Source organism: Leptosomus discolor, chromosome 15 (genome assembly GCF_034619465.1).
Source record: "Leptosomus discolor isolate bLepDis1 chromosome 15, bLepDis1.hap2, whole genome shotgun sequence".
NCBI classification, from domain to species: Eukaryota; Metazoa; Chordata; class Aves; order Leptosomiformes; family Leptosomidae; genus Leptosomus; species Leptosomus discolor.
In genome coordinates this window covers 1,438,111-1,457,192 of record NC_141405.1, presented here as the reverse complement: position 1 = coordinate 1,457,192, position 19,082 = coordinate 1,438,111, and the positions used below count along the sequence as shown (strand labels likewise).

Sequence of the window (19,082 nt, the reverse complement as noted above, 5' to 3'; positions counted from 1 at the left end):
GCTGTGGGTGATTAAAATGTCGGTGCTTGCTGTAAGCAGCAGGCTGCTCTGCAGTGTGCCCTTACTGCCTGCCTTATGGCTCTTCCCAAGCCTGCATCGGTGGATCACGCAGTGTTTCATGAAGATGAGGTGGAAGAACACTGCACTACATATACAACATGATTTGGTCAGAAAAACAAATTGTTTGCTTGGGATACAATCCTCATCTCGTGCTCTGTCAGTTTGGTGCTACCTCATTTAGGGCATTTACTGCTTTGTTGTATTTATACAGTAAGTGATGTTGCTTTGGCAAAAGCTTGGATAATTATTTAAAACTCTGATGTACGTGCTGTACTTGGATTTCCAGCAGCTTAAAAAGCCTGTTAACAAATGTTTTCTTCTCTAGGGATGGATGAATGAAATTTATAGTTATGATCCAGAAACATACCACGCTACGTTGACTCACTCTGTCTATGTGCGACTTGAAGGAAGCACCTTAAGACTTTCAAAGCCCAATAAAAATATTTCTAGAAGGGCTGTGTACAATGAGCCAAAGCCTGAAGTCACGTATATCAGCCAGAAAATTTATGAACTTACAGAAAGCAAGGTGAGTGTGCCTTACTTATATCTTATTTTAACAAAGAATACTTTGAAACTCTCTTTTTCTGCAATTTTGAATTTTTTTTTCACTGCTAGTTTCATGTGCTGTTGTTATGTAAACAAAACTGCTGTTGTGGCTAACTGGCAGAAGATTGTGCTGGGGAGGAAGATTGAGCAGCATTTAGAAAAACTACATCTTTACACAGTAAAGGAAAAGCATGATTTTCCTCCATCAGTTCAAAGTAGTAGTTAACACATGGGAGTTCAGAGAATAGTTCCCCACACATTAGATTACTGCATGACTGTTCTGAAGCTTACACCAAACTGCATAATCTTTGGTGGTCCTCTCCATCCCAAGGCAATTCAGACAACATTTGCATTTCACTTGAAGGGGGAGTGTACATTGTATATGGATGTAAAGGAGTAGAGAGGCGGCTGGAACAGACACGACTTGCTGTTGGTACTCACTGTCGAAGGAAGGAGATGGGGATTTTTGCAGTTGGAAGAGTGCACCAAGAATAATGCTGGGACAGTTTTCCGACATGTTATTTGCCTCCCTCAAATCTGTGAAGAGTTGCCACGTGAAGTTGATTCCATTGGCATTGTGTTAAGTAATACATCAATACCCCATTATCAAAGGAATGGATTTTTTTAATGTGCTGCATCAATAGAGGGCCTTGGCAGAACAGATGTAGGAGGAAACTGTGCTTCGCTTGACTGTGGGAGTTAGAGGGAGAGAGGGACCAAGGTGACAGTGAGGAAAACCTCCCTTCATTTCCCTGAATCAGTACGGGAAAGGAGCTTGCTGTCAGCTCAGCTTTCTGTTAAGGGAAGACAATGAAAAAGATAAAGCACAACCAGATTTCTGCCTGCTGCAGATTTGTTTTCCCATGATGAAGACAGCCAAAGCTATCACATGCTGCAGGAGCACTTGGCTGACAATTGTTCTCCATAGTACCTTAAAAAAATTCCCAGTACTTTCCCCTCCCCCCACCCCCCATTGGTTGCAAAAGTGCTGGATACCCTAGATATAAGCAAATTCTGACTATTCTCTCATAGTTTTTGGGAAATGTGAGTAAATTCATCCCCTAGATTAGAATTTTTAACTCTTATTATCCTTCTAATCTCTTGCATTCTCTCAGTTCTCTCTGAAATACTGAATTTAGAATATAAATTATAAATAAAAGTATAAAATCACTTTTATTCCTTGATTCTTACATACTTGATGTGACTGTTGCCAACTTCAAACCGTTAAATTCATGAGATGTGCCTGAAAAGTTGAGTGTTAAAACTCAGTTTAGATTCTCATTAACTACCCTGTGGTCACAGAAGTAAGGTTCTTGTTTTTTCTGTTTTTTCTGCATAACTATGAGAATAAGATCTTTTAAATGAAAGCTGAGTTTCTCTACATGATTGTAGAAGTCTAAGCTACTTGAATGGTCTTTGTTTTAATTCCAAGGCTATGGCTCACCAAAGACCTAATGACAGCAGTGGATTGTACATCAACCAGCTATAAGTTAAAAGTCAGTTACACCCGGCAGATCCAATGCAGGATCCGTATCTCTCCTGTTCCTATGTTCTTTATGTGACTACAGAAACATAGAAGATACAACTGAAAAATAAGTTAATTGAATCCTTTCATTTATCCTTCAGATTTCCTTGGTTCCTAAGAGTCTGGCACGAAAGCGGATTTGGAATAAGAAGTACCCTATTTGCATTGAACTTGCTAGACAGGATGACTTTATGGCTAAGGCCCAGACTGATAAAGAGAATACAGAGGAAAAGTTATCCGCTGAAAAAGTGGACTTGAACAATGAGGAATCCAAGAAACCTCAGGATGGAGCAAAGTACACTAGCCAAAAGGATCAAGTGCTTTATCTCTTTGGAAGGACTGGTAGGGAGAAGGAGGAATGGTTCAGAAGGTTCCTTCTCGCATCCAAGCTGAAGTCTGAAGCGAAGAAGCCATCCAGTCTATGTGGGAGCAAGTCAGGTATTCAAATTTTGTGTTCTAGTAAAAGCATCTATTAAACCAAAGTTATGTTTTCCCAGCGGCAGTTATAGCAACTGTGGAGCCGTAGTGATATTTACAGGCAAATAGTACTGAAGACACTCTTCTGCTCCTTACCTTGGCCTCGCATTCCCACCTTCCCACCCTGCCTTTTCCTGTCTTGGCTCTATACTTGCCTATATGCCCTCTACTATTATTACTATTTTTAGACTGTTTTATGTGAATACACTATTTTTCAGTGACTGTAACAACTCCTGTAATTTTTGTTAGGATGAATTGGTCAATCCTTTTTTTCCCCCTCTCTGTACTGTTGGAACTGGTGTCAGTATTTGCAGTATTACACTCAGTCCTCCAATTACCCATTCTTCCTCCTCTATCCTTCCTTCCGCTCCAGTCTACTGTAAAGACTAAAGAGCTTTCTCATGGGTTAATGTCACAAGCAAACACATCTTTGTTTTTAAATAAATAAAAAGTCCTGTGCTAAAATATGTATATATAAAAACCAACAAACATGTTAGTCTACAGTATTGATCAAATGTTTGAAATACTAATTTAAAACCATCCTCTGATATAATTTTAAATCTGAATGACTCATGCTTTTTCTTACTTATTTTCTTAGAAGCTTTTTAAAAATTGGTTAACATCATTATTTCTGGCATGTAACTTCTTGAAATGCAAATGCAAAATTAATGACTAATTAAAATTCTAATAGTTACATGCTTTTGACAGTCATTTTAATTGTAACAGTCTATAATTAAATTAAAAAAAAAAAAGTTCAGTTATAGGTACGTTTTAATCACCTGACTTTTATTTTAGGCATTCCCCAGCAGGGCTGTTGGGAATTCTGCCATATGTTGTACATATGTGAGTGTCCATATTTAAATAGGCTTTTGATCAGCTGAGTTTCCCAGTCACACATCCTGCTGAGTACTGAATCATACCAAATATTGACTAATTTGGGTTTAGGACCACCTAAGCACGCAGTAGTGGAATTTACTTTTGCCCTTCAAAATGAGAAAACACTGCTCTGAATGGTTGCTTTTCGGAATAAAATAAATCCACAGGCTAATTTTGTTCCTTTAAGCATTTGATAATGTACTCTACTATTGAACCGTCAGGTTCCTTTTCTGTTAAACAGGTAATATTCCTTTTGATTTAGGGATCTTGCCAGCACACAGTAGAACTGATAGTCAATCTGGAGTTCTCACGCACAGCCGAAGCAGCAGCAAGGGAAGTGCAGAAGAAATTGCAGCCCAGCCGAAGCACAAGGATCTGGCTGGCAATGTGCGGCAGAAAATGCTTCTGGACTACAACATTTATATGGCAAAGTGTGTTCCACAAGAAAAGAAAAGCCCTTCAGGTAGTCCAGTCCTCAGTGCAGATAGCAGCCCTACAGCTGTGAAAAAGGTAATACTTTTCCTCCGAAAGATGCATCAGAGGTGGTGATACATTTTTATCTTCTTAACTACTACTTTAAAAACTTGTTATGTAAAAAGAGAAGTTGATTTCTTTAACTACAGGTTGGACCTAAACTTTTTCTAAAGTCGGTGTGGGTTTTCACACTTGCGAGTTCACTGTTGACCACAGTTTCTTCTTAGTGTAACATACAAATGTTTCATTACTCTAGTTTGATTTCTTATCTTGCAAGAACATGTGTTTTTTCTGGGTTTTGCAGTGTCTTGTATCTAAAATATTGTACAGCTGAAGGCAATATGGCTGTAGATTTTATCCATTGAGAGTGCATGGGTATGTCCTAAAAATATTGGTCCCAAAAGAACTTGTATCTTATGCTTAAGGTTAAAACAAACAAAACAATCAAATAAAATTGCACAAACCTCCCTTCCCAACAGTAGTAAAAAGTTAAATTTTTCTGCATATATTCTAAAGGATGTTGAACTAAAAGCATATTTTTGAGGTCCTGGCTTGTTGAAACAATTTAACTGGAATCTTTGGTACTTGGTAGTAAAACTGATCTTCATTTTCTGTTCCTTGTGGGGAGCTAAAGGCCTTCTGTGATTCCTGAGTGCATCTGAGCACCTGACTGGGACAGAATTGTCATATAACACAAGTGTAGGTTGGGTGCTATTCTTAGCAGGTTTTCAGTGCAGATATTACACTATAAAATCACTTTTCAGCCCCGCATTTGGCTTCACTCATGCACTCTGGATCACATGAAGCACTGCTTTTTGTCCCAGACCTGAGAACTGTTTTTCTGTTGCATGTTTCAGAAAGTGCTTAACCTCTTCAGTTCTTCTCAAGAATGATGTCCTGGCCGTGTTGCCATGAATAGGGTTAGGAATTTGCCTTTAGCATGTATCTGATGGTCCTCTGGTGGGGCTTTGACGGCAGTGGGATTGTTTGTGCTGCAGTGTACCTGCTGTGTGGGTTGATTGGGGGACAGAAATGGAATTGGCTCTTGTATAGACTACAGCTTGATTTGGACAGTCTTCCTCCAAAAGACATAAGGCGTGGATGGATGGATGATGGGTGGATCAGTGGGTTTCCATTTTTTTAGTGTCTTTTGAAGCAATACTAAGGGGCTAATGCGTTAGTATTGTGTAGTACATAACAGAGTAATAGGGAACAATGTCTATAGCTCCGACTAATTGTTAGGCTGCATTTGAATCACTCTTAATAAATAGAACATTAAGTTTGACATATTAAGTACGACACTCTTAATAAATGGATCCTTCATGTTAGGTATGATCACTGTTCATTTAAAAGATGCCATGCGTCTTTGTTGCCAGACTTTCATGCAAAGTCCAGAAAAGAGGCAGCGGCCACGATACAGTGTATGAGCAAATACATCTTGTGCTCCCCCAGGAAAAAGATATTCTCTCCCCTGACAACCCCTGGAGCAGTGATGAATTTGCTGCTGAATCTGGCACGTGTCAGAAATCGTTCTATAAATAGATCAACAGTGCTGGCAGGGAACTTGCGTCACAGCAGAAGCTACTAACCCAGCAATTCTGCCTGTGTGAGGCTGCAGCCATTGGGAGCAGGCATTGCCAAGAAATGATGTTCAGAACTGTAGCATCTACCTGACTCCTCTTAGAAAGCACTGCTTTTCTGCTGGCTTCAGGATTTCTGCCTGTAATAATGAAAGGCAGAGTCTTCTTTCGTTGCAAGCAGCCGAGAGATGTTAAGTATGTTGTCCTTCCTTTATGGAAACCTCCTTTTAATGAAATATGTGATAGCGTGTGCACACCCAAAATTATTTCAGCTGCCTTTGCTTTCATGTCTGTAGTCAGTGATGCAACAACTGAACATATATCTCCAAGTGTTTTGAGACCAAGACATAATCCTCTTGGACTTCAAACAAAACCTTTAATGCAGCAGAAGGAACAATACGGTTTCCTGAACCCTGTATACAAGCAATGGAATGACGAATTTGTTTCCCTGTACTGCATTTGTCTATAGATATTTGAGATGTTTCTGAACTGGATTTAAGGATGCAAGATTGGCTCTTGCTTTCCTATTTTTTTTTTTTTTTTTTTGCTAGAACAAAAGGAGGGGAGAGTAGCTGTTCTAGATCCTACTGGGAAGGGAGTGTCTCTACTACAGACACATTTCTAAGTCTGCCCATGCTGGGCTTATCTGTTTTTTCTGCCAAAGGTTAAATTACATACAACTTTCTCATTTCATTGCCAGAGGTGAATCTATATCTATGTGGTCTCATTCACTCTGTTGCATGTCAGGATGATGACAAGCAAGCTCATGTCAGGCCAGCTGATGTGGTTGAAACGCTTCTATCTGTGCTGAGCACTTTGTGTTCTTGGCTAACCCAGGCGATAACACTGAACTTCCCACTGTAAATGAGGCCTCTTCTGCTTAGTTTGTAGAGTTTATAGAGCTGAATAACCTGCTCTGTGTTTTCAGCTACCAGATGCCCATGTGGAAGCTGAAGAAGAAGAACAGGAGGCCTGGGTGAATGCTTTGCTTGGAAGAATATTTTGGGATTTTTTAGGAGAAAAGTATTGGTCTGATCTAGTATCAAAGAAGATCCAAATGAAACTTAGCAAAATAAAGGTAACTGATCTGGAGACTTGCACTACGCATACCTTATGGATGAAAACAATCACATAGTCTTTGAGTTCTAAAACAGTAGAAGAAACATTTATTTCACACTCATATGTAAAAAACAAGTAAATAAATGTGATACAGAGTTGCAGTTCAGCTTTGCTGTCCGTTTCACAGTAGGATCTCAACATGTTCAAATGTTTAAATGTTCTGCTTCAGTTTCAAATGAACTACAGCTGGATTAACAGTTTGTGAAGTTTTTTTTGTAAAAAGTAGAAGCATTATTATATTTATTTTAGGGATAAATGGAACTGCTTATAAATTATGAAATCTGCTTTGGGAAATAGTAGATTGCCTTTAAGATGGAGGAGGTCAAGGAACCACAATTCTAATGTGTTCCTGTAAACTTCAGACATGCACTACTTGCAGGAGAGGTCAGTGAGAGTAGTAGTTGGGGAAAGAGCTGTCTGTGGGGTGATAGGATAGGATTGTGCATCAACTGCATAAGCTCAAAGGGCGAAGGGAGGAGTGGTGCTCTTGAATGACTTCTGGGTCATCCCTTTGCATTCTATAACTTCACTGACAGCAGCAGTTAATCACAGGCCTATTTAGCTCCTGATGTTTGGGGAGGAGTTTGCCTGTTCCTAATGGCAAAGGAAGATGATGTCTTCCTGACAAAAGCTCTGAAATTCAGCTGCCAGCAGCAGCTGTAAGATAGCGTTGCTTGTGCTTTGGGAAATAAGCAGTAACCTAATTCTGCCCTGGCTGTTTCCAGAATTGGGATAGCAGGGTACCCAAACATCGCATTGAAAACGGTTTAAGTGGAAAGACAGGGAGTGGTTGTATTTTTGGTAGGTTAAAGCACTGTCTGTTTACAGAAGATGATAGAATTTCTATAAATTAGAAATACTTAGAGTAAATAGATACCTGAATAATTGTGATTCTGTGCCTCTGTTATACTAAAATTATGATATAGATTTAAAAGGTAATGTGCTATGAAAGAATTTGCCCAAGATAAGAATAGCTGAGATGTTGATATAACTGCAACTATAAAATATGTGACTGAATTTAAAATCCAAAGAAGTCTTTGAATTTTATTCACGGTAAAATAGGATTTACACTTCATCCTTGAGTTTTTACGTGCTTTGACTAAAAAGCATGCTGGAGGTTTAAGGTCAGCATCTGAACTTCAGCATAGTTTTAAAAACATTCCAAGATTAGATGCTGGATCTTTCCCTAAAATACTGTTTTGAAACTGATAACTGCAAAATCCTAGAATTGGAAGAAGTTTGTATCATCATATTTGTGTTCTTTCACAGGTGGCTTTTCAGCTCAATCCATTCCTTACGTTTAATGAACTTTCTTCTCTCAGGAAACAGTGATGTTTAGTTCCATAACATGGATTTGCTTTTTGCGTTCTCTTCTTGTAGCTGCCGTACTTCATGAATGAGCTAGCTCTAACTGAGCTTGACATGGGAATAGCAGTGCCGAAAATCCTTCAAGCCTTCAAACCTTCTGTTGATCACAGAGGTAAAATACATGCTTCCTTTTCTGGTTTTGCCAGGTTCTTGCCTTCGTACCTGTGGCAAACAGAATTTTGATCTGTTTGTCTTGTGGGTGTTTTACTCGGAGGAAGGTACACTTAAGAGCTCGTTCTGAGGAGATACCAAGTGGTCTCTATCTTCAATAGTAGTAGCATCAGGCTTGGTATAAATATAATTCTGCAGATACGGACATATGATTGTGTCTTTCCTTGGGAAATAATTGCTGAACTAAACTAAAATTTGTGTGCAACAGAGATGCAGACTTCTATCTGATACTCTGTCATGGACTACAGGGAGCAACACATATCTCCTCAAGACAGATCTGATTCTGTACCACAGCAGAAAACAGACTTGGCTCTTTTCAAGAGAAGTTGCCGTTTTCTGAAAACAGTGATTCAGAAAATACAGTTGTAATAACTCAGAAAACAAGAATACAGTGTTGCTTTGAAAAGAAACTTCAAAATGCAGCATCGTTTTATATCCTTAATATTAAATATGGATTTTGTTTTAGGCTGAATGACTTTCATACTGCTGCTTTATGAATCAGAACTGTTTCTTTTCTGTCCTTTCTGGCTTCCATGTTGTCACAGGAAGTATATTTAAGGATACCCTTGTCACTTAAGTAGTTTCACAAAAAGACAAACTTGGCTTAATGTTTTTTAGCTTCCAGAGTATTTGTTCTACATGCTGAGGAGAGGTAGATGCCATCTTTCTTCTAAGGCATGTAATCAGAGGAGTTTTTAGTTTTAAAGTGTCTGAGTTTATTAAGGGTTTCTTAACTTGTCCCCTCTCACTGTATTCGCTTCTTTAGTTACAGTATCGTTATACTGGGCTGGAGAAGTGAAAGAGAATTATTTAACTCAGTGTGAAGTTTCTAATTAGTCTAAAGGGAAATATTTCCTTGGAGGACCTCTTGTGATGCAGCTATGGATTGTGTGGCAAACAAATTTAAAAAACAAACAAACAAACAAAACCACCAAAACCTGCTCTTTCAACTCTTAGATTAAGATATCAAAATAATTTCTAGATGGTGCTAAAACCACTAAAACTGGTAGTGAGATGGTAGGAATTTAATGAATTTACAATACTTGTTAAGAGTGTTAAGAGCCTCTAGGGAGGCTCTAAATTACAGGCCAGCAATGAGCCAAACTTCAGCAAGTCTCAGTAGCGTATTTAGAACAATAACAACATGGACAGAGCGAAGTTTGAACAGGTAACTAGCTGAAAATGGTAACGGGATCAATCTTCACTAGCTCTCCTGTGCACGGTGGTTTTAAGTGAGACTGTTGTGTTTCTTTATGTAGTATCTTCTCAGAGCAGGAGGGTGTGGAACATGCAGCAGGTATATAGTGTCGTGTCCTTTCTTGCAGTGCTGGTTGGAGGAGGCTACAGGGCTGAACTTGGCGGGTTTGAGGGGGGTTCTATTCACTGGAGTGGTTTGTCTCTTCAGGATCTCAGTTCTGCTCACTGTTCTCAAAGGTCAAGCAATAGTGGTTCCCTAGGATGGAGAATTTGTGATAGAATTCAGCTGTGCACAGTATTAGATAACAAGCCAGTCTGCTTAGAAGCAATTTAGCTTCATCTTTGCTCATGTTATATAGTTTGGACCTGGTCTTTTTAAGGTTTATTTAACTGTAGTTTTGATGTAAGGCTCATTTGTCTGCCACTCTTACTACAGTGCTTTTCTCTAACTCAGATGAACAGTTATCATCAGACCTTTGCAAGAATACCAGATGCATGAAATTTAGGAGGAAATAAATAAACTTTATCACTAGTATAAAAAATGTTGTGCTACGTAAATCATTGGCTAAAAGCATGAGAAGGTTAGTAAGCTCTAACCTTTTCCTTATAAAAGTGTGAACAAAACAGACTTTAGGGAGTTATTAAAATTTTCTTGGACACAAATAACCTGTTAACTAATGCTGCCTCTTGTATCCAAATGCTGTTGTTTCCCCTTATCTCACTTGAGACTTGCAACTCTTTGGGGAAAAGCCTTGTCTATAAAACACTGGATGCTTTGCTCCAAACTTCTTGAAAGTATATTTTTCACTGAGCTTTATAAACAAAGCATGTTTGAAAAGAGCAGATTACTTTGTTGTTATGAGGAACAAAAACTGTCTTTTTAAAGGAATAAAATGGAATAGATGGAATAAGTTCACGTGCAATCAGTATTTGGGGAACTGAAACATACTGCTGCTTCTTGTCATATGCTTCCTGTGTGGGACAGCAGGTTCTCCACAGTACTTTTGACATCTTCTGGTGTTCCCAGTAGCAAAGTGGCTTCACCATTGGTAGAAATTTTATTTTGGGTTACAGAAAACAAAGTGAAAACTTCTTAAAATTGTTACATGTATGATGCTTGCTGAGTGGTTTCATGGTTTCTTTTTAAATGAACTTAGGCTTTGGGGTTCTTGTCAGAGTGTTTCTCTTTGCCTAGATTTAAATGTTGGGTTTTTTTAAAAATTCCTTTCTCTGTTCTCATAACTTTTGTTGTAACCAAAGACTGTAGTTCTAAGTCATGAGATGGGATTTAGGACACTGCTCAACACTTGGCTTCAGTTAATTGCCAACAGCAGTGAGAACAATTAACTCCTTTAGTTTTTTGTTCAGTTAAACTGTAACAAGCCAACATTTGTGGCAGACCTTGTAATCCTTGTAACTTCTTTCATATTGTGGAATGACATGTGAACTTTTAGTATCTGAGTTTTTAAGAGCTTGCAGAGAATAATTACTGAAAAAACCTTGATTTGCTGTTATAATTAAAAGGCCGTAAATAAATAAGGGGATGATAATTGGAAATGCTTGCTTGGTAAGTTGACCTATGAATAAACCACACAAGGGGGCAAAAAAAGTAATCCTAAAATTTCAGGCCAGTATGCAGAACGAACACTTTTAAGAATTTTTTTTTTTAAGTGATTGAGGCAATCAGTCATTTGAAGTAGCCTTTTGTGAGGCTTTAAAATGTAGTTACTAGTTCTGATGTGCTTTGTTTCATCTGTACTTTTTTTACCGGTGCTTGATTACAAGGAAAATATTTTTTATTATACAGCTCCTCTAAGTAACTAAATTCGTTAACAGACAATGTTAGGGGGGGAAAAAAAAAATCTTGTTTCTATTAATACAGTCCTATTTGGGTGACAGCATATGCTGTAGTATTTACTGCACTTGTTTCAAGACTAGGAAACCACAGATAACTGAATAAATTGTACCATCTGCTTTCACCCCCTCTCCTTCCCCTGTCTCCCTTTTTCCCTCTGGAAAATGAGTATGAATGTTTTCTGGCCAGAAGGAATTTTCCCTCTCAGTAATGGCATCCTTTGCTTAATTTGATCTGCTGCTAAAACAACATTGCCGTTTGAAGCATGCTGACTCACTGTTATCCAAAAGGTCTCTTTAGCTGTTTTCTTGTTTCTGATGATCTTACTGCTACTTCGTTACTGTGAAGAGGAAAAATTCATAAACTTGTGTTTAAGTTCTTGTGTTTTGTTTCAGAACAGCTGTATGATGGAAAAGAATAATTTGGGTTGGTAAAGAAGCAGCTTGCCTTCAGTACTGCTTCCAATGTGTAATCTCATAGCGTATCAATGACCTGGTCTTTGGGAGCTATGTGATTTCTGTTAATATAAATGGGTGGGATTGGGGACAATGCCATTCTTCTAATACATTTTTGTAGAAAACAAAACAGTTTTTCAACTGAAAAAGTGTGTCTTTTCTAGATCAATCAAACACAAGGAGTAGTTACCATTAATTGCTTCCAAATAAGCAAATAAAAGTAGAATGCATTAGTGGTTGGATCTGCCGCTTATTGGTAGGGCATATGTGTACAGCTGCAGTGTTTGGAAAAGGAAGATGCATAATCTATGCTTAGTGGCATCTGATTTATTATCTCTGAATCACAAATACCCTACAGCCTTTTTTAATTGGTGAGACTGCAGGGTCCCACCGATTAGGCAGGACCTAATCTTGCAATTATTCCAAAGACAATTCTTATGGTCACTGCGATAAGCGAATAGCCTGCCCAGACAGTTGGATTTAACTCAATACTACCCGTTTAGAATTGTTTTAAGCAATGACCCTGTTTGCTGTGAGTCGCAAGAAGAATGCCTATAGCTGAGTTACTGAGCAAACCTTTTTATACTGCTTCGACACACCGTTGTTGAAAGCAAAAGAGATTATAGGTTGTGATGTGTGACAAGCAATATTGCTCTGGGATTTCAAGTTTTGCTTCGTTTGGACAGCGTAAGTAATATAGAGGAGTGTCCCCATTACTGTTTGGCTTGGAGCAGTACTGTAAATAGTTTTGAAGTGAATCCCTGATTGTATTCTATTTTCTTTATCTTGATTCAGATCTCTTAAGCAGTTTAAGTGTGTGTAAATCACACGCCTTTTTTTAGATCATCGGCTGTACTCACTGATCTGTCTTTCAGTGTGGCTTTGGCTTATATCTGAACATTCAACTCTGTTCCATAAGCTTAATGTGAAGAGAAAACTTGCTTTGATAAGATGTTAATTATTTGTAAATTAGTGACATAATTGGTTGACAAAAAAGTAGTTTTTCTCTTAGGAAAAAGTGCGATATATAGACTTTTCTTAAATGGGTTTTGGCTTGGCACCAAAACAAAGTGATGGTGACTGTTCTTAAAGTGACATCTTTCTGTTGTTGTTGTTAATTTTTAGGACTTTGGATTGATTTGGAAATGTCCTACAATGGATCTTTTCTAATGACACTAGAGACCAAGATGAACTTGACCAAACTTGGAAAAGAACCGCTTGGTGAAGCGCTTAAAGTTGGAGAGATTGGCAAAGAAGGGTAAGGTATTGCAATGATAGACTTAAGAGAGAGCTTCCATAATGAAAAAGTGAAATTTTCCTTACATATATGCAACTCTGGCTCTGCAATAGATTGAAGGGAGTTGTGGGGGGTTGCATACATGTGAGTGTAGAACTTGGCCTTTCTGTGCAACTTTAAGGTTTGATTACACCATTGATAATTGTCTCAGTAAAAGGCTTTTGTAGTCATTTTTTTTAATACATATTTTAGTAGGATTTTAAAAAGTTCTGTGACTAAAATTTAGTTTTATCTTATGCTTGATTTGGAGTCTTAGCCACTAAGACTTGAATATTGGAGATAGACACTTGCAGATACGGAGATAGACACACATAACATGCTACTGCAGCGTGGTACAGCTACAGCTGTAAACCCTGTAACAGCAAACAACTGTGGAAGGTAAATAGGCTGTAATGGTTATGTAAAGACTTTTTCAGTAGCTTTGTTGCATCGTGGGAACAATCATGCCCCTACTTCAGTCTTTGCTTTTCCTTGTATCCTACTTCTGTTTCCCTGCTGTGTCCAAGTGAAATGCCTTACAGATGAACTAATTAGAAAACAGGCAAACTGTCACTTACCTAACTTGTATTTGTGCTTTCCCACTTATTTTTGTGATGTTGTTTTGAATTTCATCAGTCTGTCCACTTGTATTAACCTGGTGAGTGACAGCTGTCAAATATCCATCCCGTCAGCTGTGGAGTGTTGATTCTCTTTGTGCTGTATTCTCTTTGTACTTCAGAAATCTGCAGTCTCTGAACTAGGTGGTCTTTGATTTAGTGTACAACCGCTGCCAACAAATCAAGAAAATATTCTCTAAATCTAGCCACTGGTTTAGGTATGAATAAAATGTTGTGGTCTTTCAGAATTAAGATACAGGTGCTTTGTATAGTTGTGTCGTAGCTCTGACCATTTATTCTGAGGCATCTTGAAGTAATACTTACAGCAGCACTGTATTACAGTGTAGTCATGACTAGAAAATAAATGTGAAAAAACTAATGGCTGAATGATCTCAGACACTAGTAGAAATTCAGAGGATTTAACATAGACCTAGATTCTCATTGTCAGTGCTTGAAATAAGTATTTCTGAATTTACATCAGTATAATTGGTAGGTGAGATTTCTGAAAAATCTTGTCCACCCAAAGAATGGGGGATAGAGAAGGAAATGTCTATACAAATCAAATTCTTGCTTTTCTTCCCCATCCCTTCAGGGTTTTCTTTGTGTATTTTTATATCTGTTCAGTGTGAGAACAGCCTCAGAAATAATTAGTGAATGCATTGATTTTGTATTTAAAAATCAGCTTGATTCTAGCTGAGCAATAGGCCCCCAGCAACGCAGATGTAAATGTCTGTAGCTAAGCAACCAATTACTTGAAGGTATGACCGTTAACTCCCTGCGCCCTGCACATGGCTGTGATGTTTCAGCTGCTCAGGGCCAGGTTCCATGCCAGCTTTACATGAAGAGCAGTCTAAAGTATTCTAGTTTGAATGAGGGTTTTTTTGGTTGCTTGTTTGTTTGTTTTACCTTAAACACAATAGCTATTATAAACAAAAAAACCAAAGAGACTGAGAAGTATAGAATAGTTTGATTCTCATCTGTGCTTTCCCTTGTGTTGGTTAATTTTACTGGCTTTTTTTTAAGTATCAGTTGACAATTGCTGTGACAAATCAAACTGTTCTGCATGTGCCTGCATCCACGATTGTATCATCTGTAAGTGATGCATGTTGGTTACTTGTGCTCATTTCTATCCCTCAAGAGCCTAGAACAAACCACCTCTTGAGATGCAGTAACCACAAACACATGTAAGAAAGGCATCTACTCATCCAGAAAGAGGAGGGTGGAGAAAACAGCACTGAGTTTTAACTGTCTGTGGATATTGTCAGTGTAAAGTGAGACAAATGGTTCAGTGTTGCAGTCCATTCTATCGTTGCTGCTGCGTTACTGTTTGAAATAGAAGTGTGCTGTTACACAGTTTGATAACGCTGCCTTGCATGCAACTCTCAGGAAAATGCAGCTCTCAAAAAGGGTGGAAAACTATTTAATTGCCAGTTTTATAAAATTAGTACAGTAGCAGGTTCTACTGTACTGGAGATTAGGCAAATGGAGGCAGGCTAACACAAAGTTACCGCAGTTTCTTACCCCGTCAGTCCTTTTCGCCATGTTGTACCATGTAAAAACAAACTGACAAATGGCAATTCATGAAATATTGTGCAATCTGCCTAGGAACAATACTGTAGCTCCAAAGTGGTTTTCTGCCAATGTTTGTGTCATATAAATGGTCCATTGTATGCAGAGATCCCCTGAAATCTCACTCAAGCTTATTTATTGTTGCTTTGTTTAATGCGAGGAAATCTTGTGGCCTTAGCCAGTCATTGCATGCTTGTGGAGGCACTTCAGAGGGCCCTGCTACCCAGGCAAATAAAACACCTTTTTTGTAAGAAGGTGACACCTTTGAGAGCCTTGAAAATGCACTGGGTGTGCTTTGAACTGGGTGGTACGATGTGCACAGGAAAGTGAAGTGAGGTCACAGCCAGGTGGAAAATGTCTGGTTTGAATCTGACCTAAAAATGTGAAATGACCTCTGAGAAACAGCTCCAGCATTGCTATTTGGGCCAGTGGCATGAACCATCCACCACCCCCGAAGTCCTCAGGGAGGTGGTTCCGTTTGGTGTGCTGTTTCACTCTTCTGCAGGTACAGAATGCACCTCTGGGTGAGAAGAGGAGGTTTGTGATTCTGATTCCATAGCCTGGGTAGAAAATTCTTCAGTGTAGAGAGGTCATGGGATTACTGCTTCAGTGGGTGAAGAGGCAGTTAGGAAGGAGTGCTGTGCGCTGTGCTTGAACTGTCCCTTTGCGTTAGGACTTCATACAGCAGCTAGCAGTTCGTTCTGTGTACAGAATAGCAGACAGTAGCCTCAGTCCGTGCCCTGTGTGAGCTTATTAAATGCTTCAACTAAATTTCCAAGAACACACACACACAAAAGGAAAGACAATGCAGCTATAAACTGTATTCTGAACAGGCTGTAGAATATTATAGTCCTGGGTATAGTCCCTAGGGCTAAACCCACGTGCTTTTGAATCTTGTGTTGTGTAACTATTTCAAGCTCTTGCATTCGGTAGAGATCTGTTAATACTGAAGTGTATTCACTGTATCCTTCCCTAATTGTAATCTGTTTAAAAGATTTGAAATTTTTTCTGTGATTGTGTACATAAATTCTTCCGTAGTTGAAGTCTAGGAACTGGTCACTACTCTGTGATACTTTCGCCCAAGAGCAGCACTTGTTTGTTTCATTACTTTACCTTTTTCTCCTCTTCTCCCCATGACATTCTTTGCTTTGTTCTACCTTGGACTCTCTTCTGAAAAAAACCCCAAAACAAAACCTTAAATCCTGTAAACATCATTCGCTGTGTCAGAGTAGCTTAAAAATTCACAGCCCAAAGGTTGTTTTCCCTACAAATATACTAGGGAAAGGACTATTTCCAGCAAAGATACTAAAGGGAGACTATAGCCTAAATTTGTATGGGAGAAAAGTATCTCTGCAAAACATCTAAAAAATATTACTTCCCAGGGATATGTGAGACTTCCTCTGATAATAAAATTGCCTTTTTTCTGCATGAAATTGGCAAGTAATGACACACACTGTAGCTACAGTAAGGTGAATCGCTAGTTTGAGACAACTTTGCTCTGCCAATGTGAGCGTTGTGCATTTCCTTTTGGAGGCAGGTGACAAAGATCAATTCTCTTGTGCTCTGCACGTGTTACCATTGCTGGAGATACATCTATGTTGCAAAAATTACGTGTAGTAGACAAAACGGAATTTATTGACCTGGGTTAAAAGCTCTGTGAAGATAAGGTATATACATTGTGAAGGTAGGGTATATATGTTAGCACCTCAGTTAACATCTCTGAGGGATTCTGGGATTTGGTTAGAGACGATGTCATTTTAAGTTAGTCCTGTGTTTGCTTTTAGTACAAGACAGGATCGCGTGTTCTTACCTTTCAATTTAAAAGCATGTCTTTGTCTGAGTTCTAAAAATAGACAAAAAAAAAAAAACAGTCCGGCCTACATACTGCCCAACTTTTGTGGAAAGCCGTGAGCAGCAGCAGGGATGCTTTCAAATGTATTTTGAATAATCTCCACATTTGATTCGAATATGTAGAATAGCCATTCCAGTGCCATCCTCTTTTATGCAGGGTTACATTCCACTGGAGAAAACAGATTTTCTGTTTTGAAGCTAGTTGGGACAGACTGGCTTCGGTTTTGTTCTTTAGATAGAGTTTATAATAGAGATGTTTCATTCTCCAGTAGAAATGTCAGCCAAAGCTGTACATGATGAATAGCTCTTTAAGAATATTACATTTGACCTGGAAATTGCATTGTTTCAGTTTCAGGCCAAGGGCATATTGTCTTGCAGACAGTGATGAGGAATCCTCCAGCGCTGGGTCTTCAGAAGAGGATGATGCTCCTGAATTGGCAGGCGAGAAGCAGGTGACTCCAGGAGCAGAAGGGTGAGCAGTCTACATAGTGATGTTCATGCTTTCCTTAATATAACTGATATCTTGGTCCTGTCCTATAATGCTCGTTGTCACACAGGGTGTCAGAGTGTGAGTATATCCAAGCAATTAAGCAGACACAACTCCATTTCTAGGGCAAGGAGCAGCAATCAAGCCATGTACGACAAACTGAAAGGAAGCCGCTCTGCCGAGCGTTTTAGCGTGCGGGGAGCATCGTTCACCGTACAGCGCTTCTGCAGAGCGGCCTGCGCAGTGCTCCATTTGACACCTCCTAATTGTTTCACTGTTAGATTACAGAGAGAGTCAAGTCTTTGGGCCAGAGAACCTGTGGGGACCTGCTGCAGCGTGTCTTGCCTGGTAGCAAAGCCAAGAACAGGATTTTGTGTGTGAACTCGAAACACTGTTTGGATACAGTATTGTACCCAGACTGATCCTGCGGATCCCTTACTTACAGTGTGTTCTTTTCTTTCAGAAAACAATAGTTACTCAAGCCTAGCTTTCTTGGCTCAGGGTTTTGTGTTTTGGTTTGGTTTTCTTTTTTTCCTCTTTTTTTTTTTTTTTTCCTTCCCTTCTCAAAGGGCTTTCAGTGTCTGGGCTGTGCAATGCTGCCCTCTGGTGCTGTGCAAGAATTTTAAAGGAAATTTCCAAATGTCAGCTTTGCCACGTCATTCTTGTTTTGGCTGCTGTTCTGATTTTTTTTTTTTTTTTTTTTTACATCTGATTGAAATTATGCCATCCAACGAGAAATCTGTAGTAACTGTAAAATGGCTCAGACAATCGCAATGTTTCCTATGTCTGAACACATCTCAGTGATTTTTTTTTTTTTTTACAGTGAATATACCAAAAAGGCTCCATGACATATTCAAAATGTTCAAAGGAGTTTCCTTGGAGTTTTGAAAACTATGTGATGAATTTTTTGAATTATTTCAATAGCTGTATTTCATATTTAAAAAAAAAATATAGATCATATAAAGAACTGTTTAAGAACAAAGAGGGAGAACAAAGAATTTTTAAGTAAAATACTGAAAGAACTTCCTTACACCTTTCAAAAATCTGCATTACTACCACTATAGAAACTGATGAGAGAGTAACTACTTTATCTGGGTAAAGTTACAGCTAGTGTAAAATCCAAAAGTTGAAATTAATTCACCCCTTTGATATCAGCTGAGGAGTTTCTTGTCTTATGCTAAGGAAAAAGTTCTGTAAAAGGCTCGATAAACATGAATTAGGATAGGAAAATGTTCCTTAGCAAGGCTATGTCTGCTACATAACATCAAAAGCTACAATTAGGTATAATATAGTGTGTGAAAATATCACACATGCTGTTCTTAGAATGTATATTTCTGAGATGGGGTAGGTGTGAGAAAAGACATATTCAGGCATTAAAGCATCTGTTTTAAAAGCCAGGATGCTGTCTGACACTATTGCCAAGGAAAGTAGCCTCTTTTTGCAGGCGTAGTTAACCATTTTTGCCATATCATTCCACCTACTGCCAGAATTGCTTTCTGCTTCTTTTTCACCACCTTTATACTGCTCATAAATGCTACAATACCTTAAAATACCTTTTTGTTCAACGCACACGGTTAAA

At 38.7% G+C, this 19,082-nt stretch overlaps 1 protein-coding gene across 3 annotated transcripts in view; it reads left to right on the top strand.

Moving 5' to 3' along the window:
- Window positions 1-19,082, top strand: part of TEX2 (testis expressed 2) — a 35,718-nt gene that overhangs the window by 12,753 nt on the left and 3,883 nt on the right. For 2 of the 3 annotated variants that reach the window (XM_086473631.1, XM_009951568.2), the window contains 7 exons: window positions 386-586; window positions 2,233-2,569; window positions 3,747-3,994; window positions 6,467-6,616; window positions 8,038-8,137; window positions 12,829-12,961; window positions 17,366-17,488. In XM_086473631.1, the coding sequence (XP_086329757.1) occupies window positions 386-586; window positions 2,233-2,569; window positions 3,747-3,994; window positions 6,467-6,616; window positions 8,038-8,137; window positions 12,829-12,961; window positions 17,366-17,488 (1,292 nt within the window). Of the gene's footprint in view, window positions 1-385; window positions 587-2,232; window positions 2,570-3,725; window positions 3,995-6,466; window positions 6,617-8,037; window positions 8,138-12,828; window positions 12,962-17,365; window positions 17,489-19,082 lie in introns of all 3 variants that reach the window. The other variant, XM_009951567.2, reaches the window with a different exon arrangement.